Below are 18,817 nucleotides of genomic sequence, written 5' to 3' on the forward strand. Positions count from 1 at the left end.
CATCTTGTTATGAGGAAGTTATTGTATGTCAACAGCATTCGGTTTTCAGTTTTAAATGGTATAGATTCAGCATTATTTAACATCATGAGGATTTGGATTTGCTTGGGAAATTTTTTTTTTTTTTTTTTTTTTTTTTTTTTTTTTTTTTTTTGGTAGCTGAAACAATTACACCAGCACATGCAATAACAGAATACAAAAACTTATCTGTGGTATTTCAAATTCAATTTTGCAGACCAAAATAAAATTAGGAAACGAAAGCACTAAAACATAAAGATTATGGTTCTGATAATAACATTATACTATTCAAGTAATAGAATTGTAGATTCCATTATTAGAAGAGTTGTAATAAAATATATGCTATATGTAAAGGGAAATAAAAATAGCAATTAAGTTTTTTTATGAGATAAAGAAAGTGATAGCAAGTATACTAACAGGCCATGGTGTGTTACATGAAGTGGGTACATATTTGGTGGCATTTATCAGTTCTAGCAGTGGATATTATTGGAGTGGAGGAAGTAAAAGGAAAAAAAATAACAGAGGAGGAGAAGAAGATAAAGATGGGGAGAAAGAGAGATGAGAAAAGTAATTGTCACCAGTTAGTCAGGAAGACAAACAAGTATTGTGCCCTCAGTGGTGGTTCCTCCATTCAACTTTTTCTAGAGTATCTGTATTTTCTGTCAAGATGGACATGCAGTTCACATGGGTTGTTATGCTCATGATGCTGTTGCCGTTTCTGGGAGCACACGTTGGCCAGGGAGAGTGCTGCACAGCTGGGTTTGTTGCTGAGTTTTTTTGCAAACACATTTATGTGTCCTATATCATAAGCCAGAAACTTCAATCAAATGCAGAAATCAGGGAGAGAAAGAAGTGGTGATTCTAACATCAGTGGTAATCACTTCCCTTGGGACTCTGCCATAACAACAGTAGAAGGATTTTCAAATCCAGGAGATGAATAACAAACAGGAGTGCCAAAGAAAAAACACTGGGTACTCTGTCCTAGAAATAGGTGTGAAGGGGCAGGAAGTTCCAAGTGGGAAGCAGGCTGCAGGACTGCAGGTGGAAGGTGGAAAGAGCTAAGGTACCAAAGGCTTTGTGCAATGAGTTAAAAAATACCATTAATGTGGAGGATTAAGAAGAGTTCTGTAATATAGAAAGGTATTAGGGAGGAGGACAGATTTATCATCCGGACGGGTTTTAAATCAGTAAAAGGATAATAGTTGATATTTCAGTGGTTCATGGATGAGCTCCATTTCAAAATGAAAATATTTCAGCAAGTGTCAGCTTGCAACAGGGTGGAGTGCACCATAAAGCACTGTATTGTACTGTGTTGGCATTGATGTCTTTTGCATATACTTGGGTACCTATAATTGCAGTGATTACATAACTTGAACCTCTTGGCAGCAGTCATTCCTTTCTGGAGGCTTACTAAAACACATATATATTTATTCTTTTACCCTTTCCATAATTTCTATAAGTAGAGTAGGCCTTTTGCAGTTCAAGCAGTGAGTATGGCATTCTAGTTATAGAGTCACTTCCCACTTGTAACTTCAACCCACATCAACACCACTGCTTTTACATGCCTGATGGCAATTAGCACCTAGTAGAGGGTAATTTTAGCAGAATTTTTCTTTTTATCTCGGGTCTACAGACCTTGTCTAGTCCAGGGACTGCCTGTTTGGAATTGAGAAAATGAAATTTTGCCCATTTCTTCACTAATTAATTCTTTAAAGTTGCTGTTAAATGACATCAGAGCAAAGAAAAAAAATGGTTCCTAATAAGCAGCCCATTGCAAAAGGTATACTTAAGTACTTGAAATTTTATCTTAATACTGCAGGCCACAGACAGCCAGTGTCTAGAAGAATGTTTTGATGTAGCTAAATGAAATTCTTCTCATTCTCTCCAATAATTGCCTAGCAGAGTTTTAAGCTAACTCTAGCCTTTGTTGGCTGCACCCTAAAAAAACACTGATCAGAATAGTAATCACCTCCAGAATAGATTAGCATTCAGAAGCAACACATTCCTTAAGTGAAATGAGAAACTAGACATTTTAGTCAATGGATTGCTCATGCATTCAGTGCTTATATTTGTGTATTTTTTGTGCATAATTTAATGCCTTCTGTGTTCATAGGCTGAATTTGATGCATTCGTTGCAGAGCACTACATACCAACCACCCAGTAAATAACTCAGCTCCCAGTCTCAGAGTCTGCAGCTCTGTGAATATGACATACCAGTTACCTCTTCTAATGCAGTAGCTGCATGTAATGTAGTTGATGGTATTGATGGTGAGGCAGCAGTGGGAGTCCTTGCGTCAAAAAAAAATCCCAGTGATGACATTACATTGCTACTTTTTCTCATGCTATCATTTTTATATAGCATATTCTTGTAGCAGAAAAACAAGTGAGATTTCAACATGAAATATAAGCAGTGCTACATATCATTAGGGATGAAGAGCTTTGCTAATTTTGTTTCTCTTTCTCCTTTGATTCTGTTTTGATTGCTTTTGTGTCTTGGCAGCCTGATCATTATTCCTGCTGCAAGGCAAGATTGTTTCTCCCTGGGACTTTCTGCTTTCCATCTCCATGTCGTCATTTCTGTTTAGCTAGCTTTTTTTCATTATGTAGTCCTGTAGCCTGGTATCAGCCTTTTTAACCTGGACTTCATAGATAAAGATGAGGATTTTAATTGCATCTACAGAAATAAAGTTGGTTCATTAGCATGTGTTAGATGTCTGAGTGACTTCAAATTTGAGAATGTTCGTATTTTACAGCTGAGTAGATCAAATGAAGATGTTTCATTGAATTCATTATTCATTTGTTTGCCTATAAGGAAGCTGCAGGAAAAGAAGCTCTTTCTCTTATAACCTTTCACACTTAGTTGGTTTTATATTAAATGTCATCACCTGAATTTCCCTTGACCTAAACCAGACTACAGAGAGAAAGTCAGTCTCATCATTCAGCTACCATGAAAATAATTTGTATCAAAAAGGATTATACACACCGGCAGTGCATGCAACAGTGTTAGTAGCATTTTTGTCACAGATACAAGTTTAATCTTAGTGAAATAAAAGAACAATATTGAAGGTTGTAAATTTGAGATTAAAAAAAACCAGTTGTGTGTGGTACTGAGGAAATATGTAAAACGCTTAAAGCTTTAATGCATGGTGATACCTTTCTTTCCTACTTCTCTGTCTTTTCCACTACCCCAAGCAGTACAGATTAGATTTTTTGTTGTTGTTGTTGTTGTTGCTGCTGTGTTTTGGGTTTGCTTTTTTTTTTTTGCTCCTCTCAACTAATTGGATGTTCTGAGTACCCATGTGCTGTAATTAATTTTATAAATGATAGATGAAAAATCTCTCTGTATAGCAAAATCTAATGTTGCCTCCCTTAGGAAGCATCTATTCCTGCCTCCTTTTTCTGGGTAGTATACTGTTGTAGATTGTCCACTTGCAAGAGAATTCCATCCTTTCCTCATTTGCTTTGTAATTCTGGATTTCGAGTGTGTTATCTTGGAACTGATAGAAAATACTTACTTCCCTCCTTAACCTCTTTACAATATTTTCTGTATTGGGACCCCATTGCCTTTAAAATCTTTTGACCAAAAAAAAAAAAAAACAGTCAGGTCACAGCTAAATGAAAATGTGATGACACTATCAAGTATTCAAATACCAGCAGCTAAATGACAGTATAATGTCAATATCAAGTTAATATTGAGCCAAATTCTGAACTTCTTTACTGATGAGGAAGGCTTTGGTTTTCACAGTGACACTATATCTGCTTCATTCAAATTTGCTAATGACTAGTGAATACATGAGGAAACTGCATTTGTGGCATTCTGTTAGCCTGATCCAAGCACCTATTTGACTGTCATAAAGTGGATACTATCATCAATATTATCAGCAAAAATCATCTATAAAACCATAAGCATAGAATAATCATCTTGGGTTTTCAAGATTTAGCATCTGAATCCTGGTCTTTATTGGGAAGGGGGAGATCGAAACAAGCCCAGTAGAAAAGTCATGTATTCTGTCTCAGATTTTGTTCCCAATGTATTTTGTTCCCAATGTGTCCTGTATTTGTTCCATAAGAACATAAAAAGATAGTTGAAAATCCCTGACTTACCTTCTCTCAGCTTGCAACCTGAGAGAGTCAGGACAGATGGCATTGTCACTAGAAAAGGTAAATGGACTTTTCCTGGTATTGCTGAAATGCTAAATAGGAACTCCTGTTGTTTCAAACGCCAAGCATCAGAACACTTCTGTCTGAGTATTTAAACTAATTTTTTAAAGACTTTTCCATGTGTAAGGAAAATGGGTAATATCAAGTAGGTAAAATAATTGTTTGGGGTTTGTTTTGCTTAGCGAGTTTGGTTGGATAGTTTAAGGAGGATATAATAAATTAAATCAGGGAAGATTTATGCAAATTCAACTAGTACAAGACCCACAACGAGTTGAAAACACAGTGGAAAATGTAATTGTACACTGGGACTCCTTAAAAAAAAAGCTTTGAAACAGACTCTGTGACCAAAGGTTTTTAAGTCTTGCTATAGGTAAGGAAAAAATAAAGGCAGGTCTGGGAAGAGCACTACATTTTTCTACTCAAAAGGTGCATGTTGCTAAGATTTGTCATGAATTCTCATTTGTTGATGGCAGAGTAAGTATTGATATCTAATCTGTCTGATTTCATACTTAAGACAGAGCAAGATTACATGCACCACAGTAACTAATAAGGGCAGAAAAGAATGCAGTTTTCTTTTCTGTATGAAATAGATGCAGCACAATTTTATGCTGATTCTGATGAAGTTAGCTTTCCATTTGTTGTGCAGGGCTTCTGCAGCAAATTTCAGATCTTTCCTCCTAAGTATGTTTGGGTAATACTGGAGGTAATACTTACCAAAATACTGTATCAAAAATAAGTGACAATTAGACATCTTCACTAAAGGAGTGGAGAGGTCAGCAATAGTGCACTTAAAAATTCATTTAAGGATACTGTCAATATGGTCCCAAGTGCATCTGTATTCTACTGTATTTAGGCAAAATGTAATTGATTTTTGCAGAAAACGTCCATTGGCATTTCATATTGGTCAGCACAATTGTATAAAAATCTGAGTTTTTTTTAAAGCTGTGAGATATATTTGTATAGGAAAGCATAAAAAGAAATTTTAGCTATGCTTTGTAGCAACTGAAAAAATCATGTCTTTAGCTGCTGAGTGGTGAGGTACATATACATCAGCAGATATTAGTAGATAGAGCACATTGCAGATGGCATTTTTTCATACTAATTTGTATCATTTTACTAAAGGGGAATTAAATTTGCAGTTTTATCATTGTTCATTCCCTAGTTTTAATGGCAAACCAATACCTTCTGTACCAAGGATGTACTATCAGAATTTTATTTCATTTCTTTAGCACTCACTGCAATCTAAAATATGAGTCAGATGAAGAATGAATGAGACAACTGGGGAGAAAAAAAAAGAAAAACACAAAATCAAGTACACCATGTGTTCACCAGATTTACAAAAATAAAAATAAAAACATGTAGGTTTGTACTAGGTTTTTTTTCACTGTAACAGAATGCCACAGCCACAGTCCAAGAATTCCTGCACCATCTTACGAGGTAGAGTTACCAATTATAATGTCAGAATTGTAAAACTCAACCATAACTGTTTATTATGGAAGGATTCTCAGAGGCACAAGGTCAGGAACATGGTCAGCTCTCACTGAAATGCAGCCAGTCATAGGTGCTTAACACATGTAAGAATCTAATCCAATAAAGCTTAGAGTTTCTTTTACTAAGCACGTTTCAGGTGGAAGAGCTGTGCCAAAGTGCCTCAGCTAAAACTGACTATTGATATCATCCTGTAAAATAGCTTTGAAAATGCCATACTGTAAGTAGGGTTAATTTTCTGTGAAGGAATTTCTCTTACACACTACACAGGCTCAAAGTCTGGTTATTTTAGCTTATACACATTTGAAGTTGAGAACATCCAGAATTAATGTCCCATGTGGAAAGATGATGGTAAATTACAGAGAATCTAGAAGAGAACAGTAATGAGCAGACTCTGGAGAAATACTCAGAAAGATTTTGATTTGCTTTCCATATAAAAGAGTTAAGGAAATCATAGTAGTCTTTTCTCATGTGAAGGATGTTTAAAAATTTCATAATAATCAACCATTTTCCTTGCCTTTAGGGCTTTAAGGAAGAAGAAATAAACTTTGCAGCAAAGTTGATTTATATTGAAATATTAAAAACTTCCAAAATGTAATGTGAAGAATCAAGCAAGCTTTGTAGGATATTGTGGGCAGCCTCTTCCATTGTAAACTTCCAAGAACTATTTGCACCAGAAATGGTCTTGAGCTGGCAATACCTGGTATTGCCAAAAGTATTTTTCAAGGCAACCATCTAGTTTTTTTGTGCGTTATCATTCTGTGTGGGTTTTTTTAGCTGTTAGGATAAACTGATGGTTTTCTATAAAAATATAATTTCCCTGAAGCAAGTGTATAGAAAGTGGTTGGTTTAGTAAAAACCATATTCTAACTCTGTAATGTGACTTTATTTTCTTAGTTCCTTTGCTTTGTGCTTGAGGTAAGACAATACATTACTACCTCATATAATTCTTCTCTTAATACAAACATAGGAACTATGCCCCTTGGCATTTTTAGTTAGAAGATTAAAAATTCTTCTTACTTGTTTTCAAAATTGAGTGAATGTAGAATCTTAGAATCATTAAGGTTGGAAAAAAACTTGAAGCTCATGAAATCCAACCTTTTACCAAATACCACCATGCCTCCTAAACCATATTACAAAGTTCCATGTCCACTAGATTTAACACTTCCAGGGATGGTGACTCCTGCATTTCCCTGAGAAGCCTGTTCCAATGCTTAATCACTCTTTCAGTGAAGAAATTGTTCCTGATATGAAATCTGAGCCTCCCCTGGGGCAGTTTGAGGCCTTTTCCTCTTGTCCTGTTGCTGGTTGCCTGGAAAAAGAGATCAATCCCCACCTTGCCACAATCTCCTTTCAGGTGGAGCACAGTAATATTTAATAGTTCTAGAGCACTTTTTGTTTAACTCCAGATTGAATTGTATCTTCAGCTGCTCTTCATGGGACTTACATTTGAGACCCTTTACCAGCTTTGCAGTCCTCTCTGGAAACATGATTAGTTCATGTTTGATTTAGCATTGTAGTGTATTACCTTAGCACACGGTCTTCTGTCAAGCAATTTGAGGCTTGAAAGTGTCAGAGAATGGATTTAGTAGTTTATCAAGAAGTAATCCTACTTTTCCTTATTTAGCGGAGTACAGTGAAAAACTCAAGGCCAGTTGTCCTTTATGACAAGCAAAAAAATCGGGAAAATTAAATTCTTCCAACAGATGTCTCTGAAAAAGAATATTATTATTTACATTTTGCATCATTTTCAGAACTTGTCTTATGTCCTAAGAAAGTTAACGGATACAGATGGGTACTGAGGTTGGTAATCAATGCTTTTGCTGGGGGAATTGACGGGGAACTGTACGAAATTCATTTCTGACTTAAAAAATTTAATCCGTGTGTTAAACTAGCTATGGAAAGCTCACCTTGACTTGAAGTCCCATTCAAAAATCAAAATCCAGACTGAGACCTCTAGGTCAACAAAATACTTTTTTCAATGTACCTTTTCATGTATTAGTTCTATTTCAAGTGAACCAAAGACATAATAATAATAGATTTTTTTAATCTGATGTTTCTTTCCTTTGATCCTTTTGTTTCACTGATATTTTACTTAATATTCGTATCAGCTTAAAGAGGTAGTTCTCTTTTGTGGAAAATAGTAGATCTTCGTTACAGGACTTGAATAGCAGGCTGAAATGTCCAATATGTTCTTCATACTGTAATGTCTTATTCAGTGAAAGGATTATTCAGGCTGCACAGAGTGATCAGTCTTGAATACAAGAGGATGAAACAAAAAGTAGTCAGCACATTCACTTTTCCAGTCAGTCCATTCATTTAAACCTTTTCAAGACATTTTTGGAAAATCTTGCTGAACTTAACTGTTTGACGGACTCATCCTTCAAAATGAAATTATTAAAACCATGCCTTCCCTGCTGTTAGAAAGAGCTCAAAAAGGGCATCTCACATTGATATCAGCAGTACAGTTTTGAACTGTTCTTTACTTGAATAGATGAAGATGAAAGTTGAGATAGAGAACACTTTTAAACATGTCTGATATCCTTTTCAATATCTGTTTCCTTTTGTTTAATAAGCATACCATAGTCTTTTATAGGGATCAGAATGGAAAAATTTTGAGGATAATCTCTTTAATTAAAGTATTATCTTTCAGTGTTAACTGTTAACCTACTAATCATATCTCAGAAAATTCAGAAAGTAGGGGTCTAATGAGGGTGGATTTTAAAGCCTTAGTAGAGGAATAAAGTTTGTTATGGATCAATTAGCCTATGGTTTGTGTTGCCTCCAGATTCTTATCGGAATTTTTTTTTTTTGCAGATACTGTAATTATGAGCAAAATCTAAAACTTATTTATAGCTATGAATTTATATTTTAATCTTTCATTTAGACCTAGACTGAAGTCAGTGAGTGACACTAGAGCAAATCTTGTTCAAATAAAATTGAAAAACATGTCTGTACTCTGATTTTGATTTTTATTTTCTTTTCATTATAATCTCTAATACTATTGTCAATGTCTTTAAGCTTTAGTGTCAAATTAGCCTGAACTTTAAGTGACAAGGCATTGTTGGAAAAAGAAAATGGCTTTGGAGTAATATCAGGAGACAGAACATTAGCTGAAATATCTGAGGCAGTAAACTAGCCTCATAGTGTTTGAGACAGGTTCCCTCACCAAAAATTGGCACTACCTTTCTTATTGCATAATTATTATTACCATTCAACATCATTTATTCTTCTTCCATTATTGAAAGAAGTCTTTTTTTAGTAAGAAATCTAGAGGAAGAAATTAGGTACTACTGATATTTTGTATTCTAGGTTCAGCATAGTTCATACGCTTCTCTTACAGCAAATAATGTGCTATATATATCTGCCTGACACTTGTTTTCATCTCTTTCCTGATCTTTTTCATTTTGTCCTTATAATCTTAGATGGCTTGTAAGAGCTGGTTCATGTGTTAAGAATCACCTGAAGAAGCTTTTCAGCCTGAATGATGGAACTTTATACTGGAAAATTATTTCTCTACCCTTGAATGTCAGGAATCTTTGTATTCATACGTTCCTATGGAAATACACTTCCTTCAGCTCTGTTGATGCATAGCAGCATGTTCTCTAGTGTCTATGACTTGTTGAAGTGTGAATATCCACGAATATTAGGAACTCTGAAATCCTTCAAGTCTGAAAATGTCTCAAGCTTCTCATTTTTAATGGAAAAGGATGCATTTACATTTTTTTACAGCTTTGCTTTCAGTGAATACTTGTACTTCCATGAAGAGCAAGGATTTACATGGTCTAAAAGAAATGTAGAGAAAGAAAATACGTGTATGTTTGAGGGGCAAGTTAAGGGAACATACCAATCATTGGTTATATATTTTAGCTACATCTACTACTACAGTACTTAAAAAGATTTCTTCATACATTTAGTCATTTGAGAGCTGCTTTGATCTTGTATGTAGTGGTTTTGGCAGTCTGCAACTTACGATCATGGGCTGGTAGATGGTGTCAGGGAGCAGAATGGTCCCCCTGTTATCCAGGAGGAGGCAGCCAGAGAGCTGCTGAGCCACTTGGATATTCATAAATCTGCAGGACCAGATGGGATCCACCCCAGGCTGATGAGGAAGCTGGCAGATGAACTTGTGAAGCCTCTCTCCATCATTTACCAACAGCCCTGCCTCACTGGTCAGGTTTCAGATGACTGGGAGCTGGCCAGTGTGATGCCCATTCACAAAAAGTGTGGGAAGGAGGATCCTGGTAACTCTAGGCCAGTTAGCCTGATCTCAGTACCTGGTAAGGTAATGGAACAGTTTATACTGAGTGTCATCACACAGTCCTTACAGTGTGTCAGACCCAGCATGAGTTTAGGAGGGGTAGGTCATGTTTCACCATCCTGATCTCCTTTTCTGACCAGGTGACCTGCCTGGGGGATGCAGGAAAGGCTGTGGATATTGTATCCCTGGACTTCAGCAAGGCCTTTGACACTGTCTCCCACAGCACTCTCCTGGAAAAGCTGCAGCCCCTGGCTTGAACAGGAGCACTCTGTGCTGGGTTAAGAACTGGCTGGATGGCCGGGCCAGAGAGTGGTGAATGGTGCTGCATCTGGCTGGGGATCAGTCACCAGTGGTGTCCCTCAGTGGTCTGTGTTTGGACCAGTCCTGTTAAACATTTTATTGATGATATGGATGAAGATATTGAGTCTTTCATTAGTAAATTTGCAGATGACACTAAGCTGGTAGCCTGTGTCAATCTGTAGAAAGGTAGGAGGGCTCTGCAGAGGGACCTGGAATGGTTGGATGGATGGGCAGAGTCCAGTGGGATGAGATTTAACAAGTCCAAGTGCAGAGCTCTGCATTTTGGCCACAACAACCCCCTGCAGTGTTACAGGCTGGACAGTGCCCAGGCAGAAAGAGACCTGGGGGCTCTGGTACAGCTGACTGAACCTGAGCCAGCCGTGTGCCCTGGTGGCCAAGAAGGCCAATGGCCCCTGGCCTGGATCAGGAATGGTGTGGCCAGCAGGAGCAGGGAGGTCATTCCTCCCCTGTACCCAGCACAGTGAGGTCACACCTTGAGTGCTGTGTCCAGTTCTGTCCCCTCAGTTTAGGAGGGACATTGAGGCCCTTGAGCACATCCAGAGGAGGCAACAAGGCTGGTGGAGCACAAACCCTGTGAGAAATGGCTGAGGGAGCTGGGGGTGTTCAGCCTGGAGAAAAGGAGACTCAGGGGTGACCTCATCACTCTCTACAGCTCCCTGAAAGGTGCTTGTAGTCAGGTGGGGTCGGTCTCTTTCTCCAGGCAGCAGCTGACAGAACAAGAGAACATAGTCTCAAGCTGTGCCAAGGGACAATAAGGTTGGATATTAGGAAAAAGGTTTTTATGGGAAGAATGATAAAGTACTGGAATTTTCTGCCTGGGGAGGTGGTGCAGTCACTATCCCTTTAAAAAAAGATTGGATATGGCACTCAGTGCCATGGTCTAGTTGAGGTGTTAGGGCATGGGTTGGACTCGATGATCTTGAAAGTCTCTTCCAAACTAATGATTTTCTCATTCTCTGATTCTGTGATAGTGGAAGTTCTAGTGAAAGATATGCTTGTAAGTACTTGTAATTTCATTTCTCTTTAAACAAAAAACTCATCTAAATCACCAGTGAGTTATTTCACACTCGTGTCTGCTTTATTCATCTTGCCATCCTTAGTGGCAGGCAGGAGAACATTACATAATTACTGTTCTCATGTGTATCAGCGATGGAGAGAGGGAGATGTCCGAGTTGTGATCAGAAGCCAAATTTATTGAGGATACAGAGGTTTTTATGGGGTTTTACTTGTTGGCCTCTTATAGGGTTATATTTTGGTAACAATTTCCCATTGGTTACACATCACTGGTAAAAGTTTCACATGTTTCTCGCTCACTTCTTGCCCGGGGAGCAGTTACCTTGTGTCTTTCTCTCCCATAGCTTCTGCTTGACAAGGCCTCAGATATCAGGCCCCTTTATCAGTTCCATTGTACCCTCTATTTTCATTTCCCATATACATTCAGTTAGTGGCACAGAAAAACTCTAATTGGGTGCAGCTGGATATATTCTCCTAGGGAGAAGATCGACCCTTGGAACTCAGAGCTACATGGATAAGAGAAACATAATGAGTATGAGGTGAGGGCTCATCAAAGGTATATTAGAAAATAACTGTGACAATAAAAACATGACAATAAAAACACTGTAATTGTATTTCTGGAGAGGGCTAGTATTATCACACTACTTTGCCACATTAAAATTTTTTTCAAAATAATTTACACAAGCAAGGAAGAAATTACTCTTACTACAGAGAAATTAAACATAGATCAGAAAGCTAAAGATAAAACACTTCTGGCAACAAATTTCAAAATTTATTTGTTTACATTTAGTGTTAAATTTTGGATGACTTGACGGGATTGAGATTCTTTTTCTGAAAAGAACATAGAATATGTAACCTTTCCCATTTCAAGAGGTGAAGACTGGGATCTTAACATACAATAAAACATTTGGAAAGAACTGTGTCTCAGAAAGTAGTGTCTTACCAATTAATTTGTATTATCTAGTCCTCTGCTGCCAGTGAAGTCCAATAGAAAACATTGTTTGATCTCTCACAAAGATAAATTGAACTCTAAATTGTTAGGAGTATTGGGAATATAAGGTTTATGATCACAGAGCAAAAGAGGGTAGGAGGCACATGAGGACACATCTCTGAAGAAGACCTCTTGTTCTGAGAAAAGTCAATAGGCAAAAGGGACAGAAGATGCAGTTCAATCAACTTACGCTTCATGTGCTCTTCCAGAAGGTCAATTCCACGTCAACCTGAAATCAGTTTTTTTTCTAACAGAATTGATACTTATTTTCATCAGTTTCCAGTTTCAAATAATATATATACTGCACTACAAATTGAGTTTCTTATTGAACACTTAGTGTCTGCTTCCAGCAGCAGTCCTCTGCATCATGTATCTCTCACAGAAAGTATTTTTGAAAAATTATACCATGATTGAAGTTTATGTTAGATAAACTAGTACATTAAAAAAAAACAAAACAAAAAAAAAACCCCTAAACAAAATCTCCACCTAAAGGAGCATGCACATTTATTTTTCCCTGGCCTAACTGAAAAGGAGCAGTTGTGTATAGCCTTCTAAGTCCAAGTATATTCTTAACATTAGATTACTCTAAAAAAATAAAACATCTGTCATTTTCAGGCTGGTCAAATTTTGTTGTTAGCAAATGGAAGCTCGTTAATTTTTCAGGAATGCTTTCTGGAAGCTGGTACAGCTTCTGTGAGCATACAATTTACATGTGAGATCTGCAGGGTGAAGAAGAGAATAACATATGTAGGCATGCAAGGGCACAGCTATACTCTTCTTTCTTGTTTTAATTAAGATTAATTTTTATTAAATTTCAAAAAACTCAGGTTTAGTCAAAGGTTAACACTAGATCTGTAGTTGCTAAGATTAAAAATCACAGTTGTTATGTATCAACACTTTCTATGAAAAAAATATGTGATTCTGTGAGAATTAATAAATAATAAACCACAGCTTATTTGTTTAAAATACAGGTGACCAATATGGACATGTTGCACTGCTTCTGTATTAATAATAAAGTGAAACTAGGTTTACTATAGTTATATTTAAATGTCTCAGTTGCAAACATGCTTTTCAGTTTGGTTTGCAAAGACCAAGGGGGCCAGTACTAGGAATCTTGCAAATATATAACAGGTATTTGTGAACTATTTTCAATACTTTCTCTTTCAGTAAATGAAACAATGAAGTAATTATTTAATTGCTCAATAAGATAATTTCTTCACTCCCAGTCCCATTTTTTAATAGTGCAGTATCAATAAACATCTTAGTTACTTTGTTTCAATTCCTAATCTCTAAATTAAACTATCATTTCCTGTAAAAAATTGTTTCTCTTTTTTTTTGCCACGAATGAATTCTTATCACCTGCTTCAGTGGCTAGAATTTTTTTCATCTCTATCTAGATGACTTGTTCTCACACTGTGATTTGTGAACCATTAATGATCTGTGACCTCTGAGCCTCAAAATAAAATGATCTGTGAGCAAAAGCTATTTGAGTCTGGAGAGTTGCAAAGCATACCAAATCTTTTTTCAATAAGTATTATGCAGAATGAAGGACCTGGAGAACACACGAGTTTCAAAGATGCATATCTTAATTTTCCATTTTGGGAAAATAATCAGTTTCTCATGTTGAGTAGCAAGACAATTCACTTTTTTTTATTGGAAATATTATACAATACTCTGCTTTTGTTGTTTTTTAGATTTAGTGTATTCTCATTGAATTTGTATGAGTCTGGCTTGGAGTGATTAATGAAGACATTTATTTAAAAAAAACCAATTTACTATTACTGGAGTCCATTTAAACTTCTCTTCTGAACTGTAGGCAGGGCTAATTGGTAAAATGTATTGTTATAAATAGAATAGGGTTTGACTCTTATTTCACCCATCAGCCACTGAAAGTAAAATGTTTTAAATTATTTGACCCCCATACTGCTTTGTACTACATTTTCTGGTGGGTTTAGGGCTTCAGCATTTTTATTTTCTTACCAATTTTCATTGCCTTAGCAATGATAATAAAAATACAGTTCCTTATGTGTTATCTTACACAGAATTATTGCATTTTTTAATATTCTAAACTGTGGTATTTTAAAATCAAGATTCATTAAGAATTAAATGTTTCATGTTTTTAAGATTTGATGGATGAACTCTCTGCCAAACCATGTTTTTAAATGCCTGTGGACCTAATTTCATTATATGCTTCCTCTCTGATGAGCACTGATCTCAGAAGGAAATTTTTTTTTTTCTCACAGTCCACTTAATAGTTGCTGATGCCCTTTCATTTATCAGTGTGCTGAAATTATTTCTTAAATAATACTTGTTTGTACTGAACTATTTCTGTATGTAGTAAATACTAACATCAAAGAAGTAGTTTATAAGTTTGGGGAGTAATGTAACATATGGAAAATACTAAAAATGTTCCATCTATGTTGAAGGGATTAGTACTGTTATTAAATACAGAGTGTGAAAAGTGAAGATACAGGTCATACTTTAAGCTTCTATAAATTGTTTTTTTCTTCAGTGTACCTATGCTTATTAGCATTTCTCAGTTATCTGTCCTATTCAACTTGCCCATTATATAGAAGACATTATATAATCTACTACCAGAAGAGCAGTTCTCGAGGATGATGAAATAAATTTCTGAAATTTCCAGCGATGGAAGCTGGCCATTCTGTCTCCACATACTTTTAAAACCTATGGTGATATACAATCAAATATTTAATAAATTTCAGTATTAAATGTATTAATTGATAACGTATTTTCCACTGCAGGTGAAGTGTGATCAGTACTGGCCAAGCAGAGGCACAGAAACTTACGGACTAATCCAAGTGACCCTTTCAGACACTGTTGAATTGGCAACATACTGTGTTCGTACATTTGCACTTTACAAGGTATATATACTTATATATTTTTACTGTATATTTTTAAATTAAAAGGCTGGCAATTTTTTCCCTCCCCTTCCATTACCAACCTGCCTCCTGTCACCTTGTCCTCCTTCCTTTTGCTTCCTGCCTTACCTGTGTGCCTTTTTCCCTTACTTCCTTATTCACTTTCTCTCCTTCCCCTCATTTCACTTTTCTCCCTTGTTTTCTTCTAACAGCACTGTACATTGAGACTTCTACAGAGTACATTTTCCTGATAATATGAAGTTTTGTAAATTAATGCAGAGCTCTCACCATGAAAAACCTGAATACTAAGTCTGTGGCACGTGTGGTACACAAGTGTACAGTACGGTTAAAGATGTTACAATGTTTAAATCTGTAATTTGGATTTTTCCTCCATAGCCTGAATTCCTTTTCTTGCTGGCCCCGAATATTTAAACAATTTTTACTGGTATATATGCTTCTGCAGTTGTTTCAGTGAAATGTGCCAATATCATCTAAAATGCAGTTTTGTCATGAGACTTTTGAATTTCGTAGAATGGCTCAAGTGAGAAAAGGGAAGTGAGGCAGTTCCAGTTCACTGCCTGGCCTGACCATGGTGTCCCAGAACACCCAACACCATTCTTAGCTTTCCTGCGACGAGTCAAGACTTGCAACCCACCTGATGCTGGACCTATGGTTGTGCACTGCAGGTAAGCCCAGGATTTTCTTCAAAGTATGGTTTGTCAAGGTTACTGCTTTCTGTTTTGTTGCAGATGAAAGTATGTTTTTCTTTCAAATAGATTTCTGAGTCTGTCAAAGAAAAAGGCTGCATGCAAATCAAGCACCTGAGTATGGCACTGCTAACTTGGGTAGACTAGAATTATTTTATTTGGTCTACGTGCAATTAATTTAACTGTAGATCATCGAAAGATCTCCAGGGAGAATGTCTGCAGGGAGAATACAAATGTATCTGTGGCATTCAGAATGTGATGTGAAAAAGGAAAAGGGTGATATTGTCTTAAAAGCCTAAGTGTTGAATTTAAGCAATTAAACACTTTTTGAAATTATATTGTGTGAGAAAGTAGCAAACATGAGAATTAAGATAGATAAACTCAAAGTTTCATTGAACGTAGGTAAAACCTGAATCTGTATTCAAAGTTAAATCCTCAGTTTAGGACTTTAGGGAGCTCAGAATGCAAGGGAATTACATGGGGAACAAGCTGAACCCAGTTCCAGGGAAATGAGTGCTCCATGCTCTTTTGCGAAGTAGCAAACCTCTTCAGGCATTATAAGGTATGAATTAATAAAACAGGAAGAAAAAAGTCAAGTGCTCTTGGTGTTTTGGGGCTAGGGAAAACGAACAGGAAGAGATACAACTTCTTTGGAACTTGCTGAATGGATCTTTGAGAAAGGCTTAAAATCATGATGATAAGTACATTATCAGAACAAATGTACCAATTCTGGTAGAAATAAACTCCAAGATGAGTTCTCTCATTCCAGGGCTATATTGTCATACATAGAACAGCTTGCTGTGTCGCTCTTTTCAAAGCATGTTCCTAAGATCACTGCCTCTTGTAACCCTAATTTTCGAATACCATCAAGTAACTAAGGCTGAGAGGTACTACACATGGATTGCTGAAGTTACAAATGCTTGGCATATTTGAAACCAAAAAAGGAATAGTAATTACAGCATACCACTATGTGCAGTTTTGACTTCTTAGCATATCGATAACCCAGCCATGGAATCTGATAATTTAAGCATAAAGTGATTGAAAGAGGCTCCTGTATACAGGACGGAAAAGTAAATTCCACAGGAGCACAAAATAAGAAGAACTTAAATGTTGAAAGGCACAGACTGTTTACAAAATACCAGAGAACATGGAACACAGATATTAAATGTTTATTGAAACACCAGGATTAAAAATGTGGAATAATTATAAATAACAATGCAAATATATTCATAAAGTTTGCTGGGTTTTTCTTTAATGGAGACAAATCTTTTTGTACTTGCATTTACGGGGTCTTAAAACATTTTGATTGTTGTCTAGGATTTTAGATTTCCTCAGATACACTTTCATTAGCTTGATCCATATATAGCATACCTCCAAAGTCACCCAACAGTGAAGATGCTATACTCTAAATCAAAACTAAACTTAATACAAGATATTAATCTTCCTACTCTGGAAAATCTCTTAAGTTACTATAATAGCCTAAATTGCCACAGTGCAAAAATAGGCAAATTAAATCAGTTTTTGTGGCTAGTCATTGGAAAAGATGAAATAAAATGCATTGATTGTTATCACTAAGTGGTACTGATGAAGTACAAGGCCATTATTTTCTCTTGGTCATTAGTTTTGCTTGCACATTTCATTGAAAGTGGTTTTCATGTTAGGCAGTATGATTTTATGCCTGAGGGACTTTTTTATCCCAAATTCCTATTAATTTATAAATTTATAAATCAATAATTTACCTGCAATAAGCATAATATGCTAAACATAAGCTTTTTGCCTTTTGTATAGTTACTTGAGACTAGGATTTCAGTCACTTCATACCACTTAACCTTTGAAAAACAGACCTTTACATATCCTACTATTAATTATATATCCTACTATTTTATCAAGGTTTTGAAATTCCACTCCTAACGATTTGTCTATGAGCAGAATTAATGAGACCAGGTTTCGTAAAAATCTAGAAATGTATGTGTCTTTGATTAAAACTGGCTGGACATTTATCATCAAGTGTTCTGGACAGTCCAAAGTTTATGAATGTGGTAATTAACTCCTCAGTGTAATGTGTTGACTGTCCAACTGATAGACTAACAAGAGGTGACTAAAGTGTTTCTCACAATACTAATGTTAACGTGTCACTTTTCAGGCATACTGTAGCAACATTACATTCAGAGATTTGCATTGCCTTATTATTTTGAATTCAACATGATTTTCTAGGGGCTGTCTTGTGCAGGAGCCAGACTTCAGTAATCCTTGTTGGTGCCTTCCAACTCAGGTTACTCTGTGATTCTATTGTTATTAAATTGGTTTAAAAAAATAATAATAATAAAAAATAACTATTGAGCATCACCACAGTATTTTTAGGCTAAAGGATCTGTCTTCTATACAGCAACATGAAAATTCTTCCCATTTGGTTTGAAATTAAAGTACTGGGCATGCATAAACATTTCATTTCAAGCTCATAAAAAAAGAATTTAGAACAGATAATGGTCTGCACATTATCTGTTTTTTAATTAGAATCTGCTTTCCATTTTTTCCCCTTCTCTTCTCTCTTGCTCATTTTGTCAGTTTCTGCATTCCAGTATTTCCTTTGCTAACTATATATAATTTAACATTCTTATCAGTTTTTTTTGTCTCCAAGTCTGGACTGATCTTTATTCTGTGGACCCCATAAAGTATATACTAGTTGTGTCTTTCAATTCCATTGTTTTCTCAAACTTACTTCACTGTTGATATCACATTGCTGAACTGTTTAATGAAGTATATTTCTATCTTCCATAGTATTTTTTTCTGAAGTAAGATGGTCATTCTAATGGTAATTGTCATTCTAATTTTTCCAAGGATCTCCTTTAACTGCCCTGTACTAGTTGCTATTTTTCACTGAGATATTTTGCTGCTTTTGACAAACTTTTTGGTTTTCATTTGTTCCTTTCCTGTCCCCTAGTCTGCCTCTGCAGTCTTTTTAATATTCCTCTTGTCCTTG

General features: G+C 36.1%; 1 protein-coding gene across 2 annotated transcripts in view; it reads left to right on the plus strand.

Annotated features, from left to right (window-relative positions):
• The window catches only part of PTPRD (protein tyrosine phosphatase receptor type D), a 354,920-nt gene that overhangs the window by 307,747 nt on the left and 28,356 nt on the right, over nt 1–18,817 (plus strand). For both annotated transcript variants that reach the window (XM_056514163.1, XM_056514162.1), the window contains 2 exons: nt 15,014–15,133; nt 15,662–15,816. In XM_056514163.1, coding sequence (XP_056370138.1) covers nt 15,014–15,133; nt 15,662–15,816 — 275 coding nt within the window. The remainder of the gene's footprint in view (nt 1–15,013; nt 15,134–15,661; nt 15,817–18,817) is intronic.

Source organism: Oenanthe melanoleuca, chromosome Z (assembly GCF_029582105.1).
Source record: "Oenanthe melanoleuca isolate GR-GAL-2019-014 chromosome Z, OMel1.0, whole genome shotgun sequence".
Classification (NCBI taxonomy): Eukaryota; Metazoa; Chordata; class Aves; order Passeriformes; family Muscicapidae; genus Oenanthe; species Oenanthe melanoleuca.